This window comes from Schistocerca nitens, chromosome 10 (genome assembly GCF_023898315.1).
Source record: "Schistocerca nitens isolate TAMUIC-IGC-003100 chromosome 10, iqSchNite1.1, whole genome shotgun sequence".
Taxonomy (NCBI): domain Eukaryota; kingdom Metazoa; phylum Arthropoda; class Insecta; order Orthoptera; family Acrididae; genus Schistocerca; species Schistocerca nitens.
In genome coordinates, this window is record NC_064623.1 from 35,518,267 (window position 1) to 35,529,534 (window position 11,268).

The window sequence follows — 11,268 nt, forward strand, 5'->3', positions numbered from 1 at the left end:
CAAATTTTTCTAGGAAGTTAGTACATGTAATGGGCACACAGCTTGTAAAGATCGTGCCTTGTAGAGAAGCACGTTGCTGCTATAAACATACCGATCCTCATCCCAAATAGCTTCTTCTAATATGTCTGTGATGCAAGCTTATAGCATTACTAATATTAACATTAATAAAATACAGTCACCCTTGAAATTGGCAGCACTGAAAGAATTCTTGTACCAGTCCGGGGCAGATATCGCGTTGCTACAAGAAGTTGTGATAACGGAATTTCGGATCCCAGGCTTTTTTGAAATTGTTAATGTTTCTACGGAAGCCAATATCGGTACAGCCATTCTTATAAGGGAAGGCATTCCGGTGACTGAAATCGAACGACTAGAATCAGGTTAAGAGCCATAGGCATAAAAATTTTCGATGTGACAGTGCTTAACCTTTACGCCCCATCAGGAAATTCCCACAAATTGGATCGTGCGAAGTTTTTTCAAGATGAACTGATTTATTTATTGAGGAAAAATCCGTGTTCTCTTATACTAGGCGGAGATTTTAACTGTGTTTTAAACCAGAAAGATCAACAACCCAACTTCAACTACTCGCCACAGTTAAAAAAGTTAGTAAGTGATCTACACCTTAAGGATGTGTGGGAACTTCAGCACCCGACGTCAGTCGGGTTCACGTATATAACCAGCCACTCCCGCAGCAGACTAGACAGAATTTACGTGTCACCAAATTTGCAAAATTATTTGTTAAACGTTGAAACTATTCCCGTGTATTTTAGCGATCACAGTACACTTTTAACTTGAATTAATTTAAGTGTACAGCCAACTCGTCGATTCAGAGGCCAATGGAATTTAAATGTCTCTGTTTCAACTGACGAAGAACTGGAACAGGAAATAAGAGTAGCGTGGACTATGTGCCTCCGCACAGTAGACAAGCACCCAACAGTCATTGACTGGTGGACTAGGAAGGCTAAACCAAGTCTGTGGAAAGTTGTCATGCAGTATAGTGCAGCGAGGCACAGGGAGTTGAGGAATACAATCGAGTTTTTATTATAAAGTTTTAAGAGACTTATATCAACAGGCCCATGATGACGTAATTCGTCTCAATGATATCAAAAAAATAAAAGCCAAGTTATTAAGCATTAAACGGCAACAGATGGAGGGACTCAAAATTAAATCGAAAGCCACATCAGTCGTAGCAGATGAAACAGCTTCTCTGTATCACTTGGTGCGGCATGCTAAAAACAGACGTCTAACTTTAATTGATGAAGTCCAGACGCATACTGGTACGAGGCTCACATGCCAGAAAGAAATACTGGACGAAGTCCACAGGTACTATGAAACCCTATATGCCCCTACCACAGTGGAAGATGCAGCTCTCGAGGACTTTCTCACTATTTTAGGTCCACAATTGTCGGGAACAGACAACGCTGACATTCTGTCACCTATTACTAAAGATGAAGTGCATGAGGCAGTGCGTAACTCACCTCTCAAAAAATCTCCGGGACTTGATGGCCTCCCTGTGGAGTTTTATGCCCGCTACTGGTCTATAATTGGGGACAAGATCACTTCCATGGGAAATGAGGTCCTGAACGGAAAACCGGTCCCTGCAGAGTTTAAGGAAAGTAAAATAGTACTGATTCCTAAGAGTAAAGGCAAAACCAAGTTAAACAATTTTCGGCCTCTTTCGCTACTAAATTCTGATTACAAAATAATTTCGCGTATTATCAACAAAAGACTCTCTGCCTTTTCCAACAAAATATTGAGTCATCATCAATCTTGTTCTCCGACCAGAACGATATTCGAAAGTCTATCTGCATACAGAGACGTCATTGCAATTACCTCAGTGACGAGTATAAAATGTGCTTTAATCTTTATAGATTTCAACAAAGCTTTTGACCGCGTTAGTCATAGATACCTCTTTGCGACGCTGTCAAGAATGGCTTTCCACCCCCAGATTGTGAACATGCTAAGGAATATTGCAACAGGTATAAATGCGAAAATAGCAATCAATGGCCAAACATCTAAACCCATGCAGGTAAGGCGAGGGGTTCCACAGGGCAGCCCCTTATCTATGTTTTTATTTTCCGTATCTTTAGAGCCCTTCCTCCGCACTGTCCACGCAGGATTAACAGGTATAACATTGAGTGGTGAGAAAACTGTCACACGAGCTTATGCTTATGACGTGGGCGTTGTAATAAGGAATAAGGAGGAGACAGTTACACTGGAAAGAGAAATCCAAAGATAGTGTCTAGCGTCGGGAGCGACAGCAAATGAAAACAAAAGTCAAATATTGAATCTACGGGGCTAGATCGCCTTCGACTCGCATGGGCAAAACAAGACAACAAACATAAAACTTTGGGAATAACCTTAATGGCATGTCCGATGAGGATGGCTGCTTTTAACTGGACGGAAACTAGGAAGAAAGTTCATGGTGCTGTAATGGAGAACATCCATCGAATTATGGACCAGGTGCAAAAAGTCAGATTCATCAACTCCTGCGTTTTGTCTAAAGCGTATTTCACTGCACAGGTATTTCCAATCCCTAAACTAGTAGCGATAGGGATCATGTCCACTGTTACAAATTATTTATGGCGAGGAGACATATTCAGGGTTGGTGCGACTACCGTTATACTGGATGTCAGAAACGGGGGCCTCGGTTTGGTGGATATTCGCAATAAAGCGTCTGCTCTGTTCCTCGAACGGACTTTCCATATACTCAGAGAACTTCCACAATGTATAACCGCAAAGCTCTTTGAGGCTGTGACACCCAATAGCCTGCAAGCACCGATTGATGTGCGAAGGATTAATGCCCGTCTGCAGTATGTGAGGAACTTTTTCCTCGAAGCAAGTTATCTTAGTGACGAAATCAGAAGCAACACACGTATCACAGCGCGCGACATCATACTTAAAAGGAAGTTAAATGAGGGTAGAAACAAAATTGAAACGAAATTCCCAAATTGTGACTGGAAAGCTGTATGGCGGAACATCAACTATGCCGGGCTATCTACAGACGCTATTTCCGCATGGTACAAAACAGTTAATAATGTCATCAGCACCAACGAGAGACTATATGGGATCGGTTTAAACCAGACACACCTTTGTGGAAAATGCAATCTGGTGGATACACTCAGCCACAGATTCACCTGTGGTGGCAATGTGCATAACCGGAATTGGATCAGGCAAAAAATCGCTTTTCTCACCAGATCCTCTACGGAATATAAAACGCCATCACCCCTCCTGAGACCAGACATGACATACTTTCCGAAATTAAAAACCAACGCCATTAGCTGGTTACTGGGAAAATATGTTAGTTATGTCATCCACAAACTTGGGTCGGACAACGAGATAGAATTCCGCGTTTACATGAAGTGTGAATATGCAAAAATCAGCACGTATCGCAACCACAAGAAGCACTACGGCAACATGCTGAAGATCGTTTTTGAAAGAATGGGTGTTGGTTAAATATGTGGAACCACTACAACACCTTCAACGAGAACGAACAGAAGAAAATTAAAAGTCACTTGGTTTCTTATTATTATTTACTATTACCTTGCTTCCAGAACATTTTTTTTCTTTTTTCAAAACATTTTATCAAAATTACTCGTGTTCGACTTCCAACGTATTTGTGTGATTCGAGAAGAATTGTTAAGTTTTTATCAGTGTTCAGTTTCTACTCAGAGAAGCGGTTTCTTTGTCTTTCTTACATCGGAGAATGGGAATATTGTGTTAAGATTTCAGCACAGTGCTATGACCCAACAGGGAACATGAAAAAGGGGTGGGAAGGTTTGGGCCTCGACGCACTGGCAGTGCCGTGAAGAAACCCCACTGCTAGTGCGGCGTGTACCACGCGCTCACCATCCTAAAAATACAAAAAAAATATATAAAAAATAAATAAAAAGAAAAAGAAAATAAAAGTGGTTAATAAAAATTGGATTGCTGGAAAAAAGATGGATATAAAAAGTGGATAGAGAAAAAAACAAAAAAAAATGGAAAAATGTGGTTAAAGAACTGTGGTTAAAGAAAAAAAAAAGATGGATAGAGCATCTGCCATGTAAGCAGGAGATCCCGGGTTCGAGTCCCGGTCGGGGTATACATTTTCATCTGTCCCCGTTGACGTATGTCAACGCCTGTAAGCAGCTCAGGGTGTTCATTTCATTGTAATTTTAATATTTCAACTCTAAGCTGAAGGCAACCATTAATTTCTTTGAAAGCCCGCAACCATGAGGGAGAGTATCAAAGAGAATAACTCCTTCAGAGGCCGAGAAGACCATGATTCTATCGTCTGTGGCTGCGGTTTTAAGGTTTTTGTACGGAGGAGATGTGATATGACGCCACACCATGGCTTGCAGTTCCGTTTCCGGTGCGAAGTGATGAACCTACATATTATCGCCCGTGACGATGTTCGATAAGAAATGGTACTATCAGCCTTGTAGCAAGCAAACAGTTCCGCACAGATGGTCCTTCGTTGATCTTTATGGTCTTCTCTTAAGTGGAGATGATCCCAGTGGGCACACACATCTGTGTACGCCTACGGGTAGATGAGTGTGCCAGCACCAACAGAAGAAACGGACAGTTGAGGAGCGAGGTGCGTGTGACGCGTCGATCACTTCGAATGAGAGTGTTGGCACGTTCCAGCATTGCGGGCGGGCCGCACACGGGGGATCGGACAGATCTGCACGACATCTTTGCGATGGTGACAGACACCTAGGAATTTTTAACATGTTTCAGCCCAGTCAGCAACTGTGATAAATTAATATTTCAAAAATCCGCCTCAGTTGCGAAATGTTACTGGTCTTTACCCAGGTTTCAGTTAACCTAGCCCTCTGCAGAAGCATAAAATAAACTAATACATGCCAGAATAAGACACGGTCAAACATAAAAAGCTTAAGTACCGTGATACCAGGTCAACCTACGTTACTTAGGTGAGGAACAGCCCCTTCGTGGAAAGCAGTCGATTAGCCGTGGACGCTACGTTGGAACTGTGGCACGCGGATATGTGCCGAGCAAGATGGCGGATCACGGAAAGTCAAAGGTGCCTGCCATTGGCTGTCTTTATGTTATGTACTGGGAAATTACCTATAACCTTAAACCATAAACCACACCAGTGGGAAGACGCAATCAATACCTTCACTGCGCGATACAACGGCGAAGTCACTGATAACAGTGCCAATAAAGCAGAGTTATTAAAAACGGTTTCCCGAAACTCCTTCACCGAAGAAGACGAACTAAATATTCCTGAATTCCAATCAAGAACAACTGCCAAGATGAGAAGCATAGAAGTAGATATCCTCGGTGTAACAAAGCAGCTTAAATCACTTAATAAAGAAAAGGCCTTCGGTCCAGATTGTATACCAGTCAGGTTCCTCTCAGAGTATGCTCACATAATAGCTCCGTATTTAGCAATTATATACAGCCGCTCGCTCACAGAAAGGTCCGTACCTAAAGACTGAAAAGTTGCTCAAGTCATACCAATACCCAAAAAGGGAAGGAGGAGTAATAAACTGAATTACAGGCCCATATCAGTAATGTCGATTTGCAGTAGCGTTTTGGAATGTATACTGTATTTGAGCATCATAAAGTACATCGAAGAAAACGATTTATGGACACACAGTCGGCACTGATTCAGAAAACACCATTCTTGCGAAACACAACTAGCTCTTTATAATCACGAACTAATGGGTGCTATCGACACGGGCTATCAAATTGATTCCACATTGTTAGATTTCACAAGCGTCTTGTAACGCAACTATCTATGGAATATCGCCTCAGTTGTGCTACTGGATTCGTGATTTCCTGTCAGAAAGGTCACAGTTCGTAGTCATAGAAGGAAAGTCATCGAGTAAAACAGAAGTGATATCCGGCGTTCCCCAAGGGAAGTGTTACAGGCGATCTATTGTTCCTGATCTCTATTAACGACATAGGAGACAATCCGAGTAGACGTCTTACATTGTTTCCCGATGATGCTGTCATTTACCGTCTTGTAAAGTCATCAGATGATCAAAATAACTTGCAAAATGACTTAGATAAAATATTTGTATCGTGCGAAAAGTGGCAATTGACCCTGAATAAAGAAAAGTGTCAAGTTATTCACATGAGTACTAGAACAAATAAGCTAAATTTCGATTACGGGATAAGTCACACAAATCTGAACGCTGTAAATTCAGCTAAATACTTTGGCATTACAATTACAGATACCTAAATTGGAGCGATCACATAGATAATATTATGGGTAGAGCAAACCAAAGACTGCGATTCATTGGCAGAACACTTAGAAGGTGCAACAGGTCTACTAAAGAGACTGCTTACACCACGCTTGTCCGCCCTATTCTGGAGTACTGCTGTGCGGTGTGGGATCGGCATCAGGTGGGACTGACGGATGACATCGAAAAAGTACAAAGAAGGGCAGCTCGTTTTGTATTATCGTGAAATAGGGGAGATAGTGCCATAGGCATGATACGTGATTTGGAGTGGCAATCATTAAAACTAAGGTGTTTTTCTTTGCGACGGGATCTTCTCATGAAATTTGAATCACCAGTTTTCTCCTCCGATTGCGAAAACATTCTGTTGCCACCCACCTGCATAGGGAGAAATGATCAACACGATAAAATACGAGAAATAAGGGCTCGCACAGAAAAATTTAAGTGCTCGTTTTTCCCGCGTACCGTTGGAGAGTGGAACGGTAGAGAGACAGCTTGAAGGTGGTTCACTGAACCCTCTGCCAGGCACTTTATTGTCAATAGCACAGTAATCACGTAGAAATAGATGTATATGTAGAAATTTGTGAGGGAACAAGGCACTAAGTAGATAGAATCCCGATGAGCGTTAACTGTAAACCGAGACCTTATTAACTGATAAGAAATTTACTTAGACGTTACGTTCAGCTTGTTAGATTAAAAACCACATATGATCACCGCTATGTTGGTATGGTTCCGCACGATCTCATGCGGGGGATGAACAAGGTTATATGTCAGTAACGCGAGAACTTCTCAGGGTTAGGAGAAGGTGCAAATAAAATAATTTCCATTATACATGGAGTAATACGTCACTTTGTTAACGCGAAATTTGACTAAGGTTTTTATATTATGGCACTCCATTACTACGCATTTATGGCTGACTGGGTGTGTAAAGCTTAGGGCATCATTTATGGCTTTATACACAGGTGGTCAACGTTGTGTTTAGGAAATCTGTAATAGCTTAACCAAACATACACTAACTATAAATATAATATGTACGAGCGTTCACTGTATGTAGTCACAAGGGTGACGTGGAACAAAACTCTTAAGGGAAAAGATTGATTATTAGTTAGCAGTGGGTTCAAGACCCTATGTATTCAAATAGGTTATGCCACGCTAATTGTCGAAACACACACTCTAGTGTATCAGATATTACCTATTTAGGATGTTGCCTACAAGGCTATTAACTATTTAGGATGAGGATTATTGTGAGCGTCCTGGAATTCTCGCATAGACTACCAAGAAATAAGGACCTAATATTTAAAGTAGGGTGTGTCAGAATGAGCTTTTCACTCTGCAGCGCAGTGTGCGCTGATATGAAACTTTCTGGCAGATTAAAACTGTGTGCCGGGCCGAGACTCGAATTCGGGACCTCTGCCTTTCTCGGACCAACTGAGCTACCCAAGCTCGCCTCACGCACCCTCTTCACAGCTTTACTTCTGCCAGTACCTCGTCTCCTACCTTCCAAACTTTACAGAAGCTCTCCTGCGCAGGAGAGCTCTTGTCCGCGAAAGGCAAAGGTCCCGAGTTCGAGTCTCGGTCCGGCACACAGTTTTAATCTGCCAGGAAGTTTCATAGGGTGTGTCGGGACGTACAACGCAACTGCCAATACACTTATGTACTATTGACCGATAAAGGTCAAGCTAATACTATGAACATAAGCTGTATTCTTCCCTATTGAACGGGAACATAAATTAGGGATATGGTCTAATAGCGATCAAAGCGTAAATGTCTCACGTATGTTAATAGCATAAATCAGAACCTAGTATTTAAAGTAGGGTGTGACTGGGCCTACAACGCCCCCATCATCACGCTTACGCGCTGTTGACCGACATAGGTCAAGCATTCACAGAATATTGTCCGCAAACTAACCTTTGATAGGAATAATATCTCAAAGGTTACACTGTATACAGCGTGACTAACCGGGCAACACTATAGTTCTCGTAAAAAAGATTCTGTAGAGCAACAATGTCAAAGTTATCTCCCTAGGGAAGAATACTTTAAATTGTATTCCATAAATATTAAAGTTAGCTTAAATTGGCGTCAAGATCTCATGAAATAGCATCGGCCAGCTTGAATTAAAGGCGGGCATAAGCCTATGGGTAGAAAGAAAAGGCAATGTGTGCCAGCACCGTTGGTATGTTTGTCTACCATATTGTCAGTTATGTTGGAACGAGAACTATATATATACCGTAAGGAATATTAATTAAACCATAGTATTGAACGTCACTAAATGTCGTGGTGAATTTCTAAGTCTTAAGCGTCGAAGTATCAGGAATGGATATGCAGTGACAAGGCACGAAAGTTAGTGTGATACTTTAGCTACGTGCCTTTCTTAACTGTTACACGTAAACTAATCATTCACTGAATGGTATAACGTTGAACATCTGTATTGCAAAAGTCATCTATATCCAAGTTGCTTAAAGTGATTTGGAAACTTAACTTGTATGTAACAGGACTAAGTATGACAGTGCACTACTGGCCATTAAAATTGCTACACCAGGAAGAAATGCAGTTGATAAACGGGTATTCATTGGACAAATATATTATACTAGAAGTGACATGTGATTACATTTTCACGCAATTTGGGTGCATAGATTCTGAGATATCAGTACCCAGAACAACCACCTCTGGCCGTAATAACGGCCTTGATACGCCTAGGCATTGAGTCAAGCAGAGATTGGATGCCGTGTACAGGTACAGTTGCCCATGCAGCTTCAACACGATACCACAGTTCATCAAGAGTACTGACTATCGTATTATGACGAGACAGTTCCACGGCCACCAATGACCAGACGTTTTCAATTTGTTAGAGATCTGGAGAATGTGCTGGGCAGGGCAGCAGTTGAACATTTTCTGTATCCAGTAAGGCCCGTACAGGACCTGCAACATGCGGTCGTGCATTGTCCTGCTGAAATGTAGGGTTTCGCAAGGATCGAATGAAGGGTAGAGCCACGGGTCTTAACACATCTGAAATGTAACGTCCACTGTTCAAAGTGCCGTGAATGCGAACAAGAGGTGACCGAGACGTGTAACCAATGGCACCCCATACCTTCACGCCGGATGATACGCCAGTATGGCGATGACGAACACACGCTCCCAATGTGCATTTACCGCGATGTCGCCAAACACGGGTGCGACCATCATGATGCTGTAAACAGAACCTGAATTCATCCGAAAAAATGACGTTTTGCCATTCGTGCACCCAGGTTCGTCGTTGAGTACACCATCGCAGGCGCTCCTGCCTGTGATGCAGCGCCAAGTGTAACCGCAGCCATGGTCTCCGAGTTGATAGTCCATGCTGCTTCAAACGTCGTCGAACTGTTCGTGCAGATGGTTGTTGTCTTGCAAACGTCCACCGATTCCATATTCTGTTAACAGTCATTAGATCTCGACCAAAGCGAGCAGCAATGTCGCGATATAGTAAACCGCAATCACGATAGGCTACAATCCGAAATTTATCAAAGTCGGTAACGCGATGGTACACATTTCTCCTCCTTACACGAGGCATCACTACAACGTTTCACCAGGCAACGCCGATCAACTGCTGTTTGTGTATGAGAAATCGGTTGGAAACTTTCCTGATGTCAGCACGTTGTAGGTGTAGCCACCGGCGCCAACCTTGTGTGAATGCTCTGTAAAGCTAATCATTTGCATATCACATCATCTTCTTCCTGTCGGTTAAATTTCGGTCTGTAACACGTCATCTTCGTGGTGTACCAATTTTAATGTCCAGTAGTGTATTATCACAAGCTAGTATATTATGTGTAGGACTATGAGGTCAAAGTTATGGTACCAAAAGGTCTTTAACAAAATCAAAGTAATAGCTTATACATACTGGGCAAATAAGACTGCATTCATAGGATGTAAGTACACGGTGACCAAAAGAGAATAAGGTGGTCGCTGTTAACATAAAATGAATTACGTTGGACGAAACAATGGTTGGAAACCATCGAAAAAGTATTATGCATCCTACCCATCACATTCCACAACCTCTGTCTAACACGCACTCTCACACATTTCGAAAACGTCTTGGGTTCAATGAAGAGATGTAGACTGATTATTTTCAGCCTTCCAAACCGCACTTCGTACCATCTGGTCACACGCGAAAGGCTGGACAAAGTCGAGTGATGTGTAGTGAGTGTCACAGTCATTTGCTGTCAGACTGTGAATGTTTTATCTTATTGATAACGATATATGCAAGCAAAGCCTAGTCTGAGTACTTCAAAACTGGACGGTGGTTAAAGTAGTGTGAATCAGTGCTATACGAGAAAGTACTCACTGAATTCTCCACAGTAGGCGTTATATATCCAGTCTGCACCGTAGCCCTGGAAGTTGGCGGTGTAGATCTTAAAGCAGACACAGTCGAGCACCGTAGTGCCGTTCGCCGCCAGCAGAGCCAGCAACGGAGCAGCTACCCCCACTGGATGCATTGTCAGTCGTTGTTGAGACCGAGAGGGAATCACACGCAGTGAGCATCGCAGGCACCGCGAGCCCACTATAAGGATTCTGGTAGCGGAAGTCTTTCCGCAGGATGGGAAAACCACAGGAAGAACGACGACCAGAAGTGAAGGTTTAGTTTCCGACATAAGAATTGCGAGGCTTGACCTTCTTTAACACTGATTCCCCAACTGAGAGAGGTTGTAGGTAACTCCGCTCATTGTAACAATAAATTTGTTCATCCCTGTGATTGACGCTATGCCTGTTATCTTATACAGGGAGACAATATTATTGAGATACGTGCAATAAAATCGTCATTACGGTTTGTGTTAGGATGTTCAAACTGCTGGCCACGCGGCACTCTGGGAAATAGTATGCGCTGGCATAGTTTGGTTTAGCGACGAAGCCCACCTTCATTTAGAGGGTTCGTCAACTAGCAAAATTGGCGCATTTGGGGGACTGAGAATCCGCATTTCGCGACCGAGAAGTCTCTTCACGCTCAACGGGTGACTGTCTGGTGTGCAGTATCCAATCACGGAATAATCGGTGCGATATTTACCTTGATGGGACGGTAACGACAGAACGGTACATGAAGGTTGTGGAA

General features: G+C 42.6%; 1 protein-coding gene across 2 annotated transcripts in view; it reads right to left on the reverse strand.

Moving 5' to 3' along the window:
• The window catches only part of LOC126210627 (uncharacterized), a 178,345-nt gene extending 167,663 nt beyond the window's left edge, over positions 1–10,682 (reverse strand). For both annotated transcript variants that reach the window (XM_049939928.1, XM_049939927.1), the window contains exon 1: positions 10,507–10,682. In XM_049939928.1, coding sequence (XP_049795885.1) covers positions 10,507–10,657 — 151 coding nt within the window. In that variant the 5' untranslated portion in view covers positions 10,658–10,682. The remainder of the gene's footprint in view (positions 1–10,506) is intronic.
• Positions 10,683–11,268: the final 586 nt, after the last annotated feature.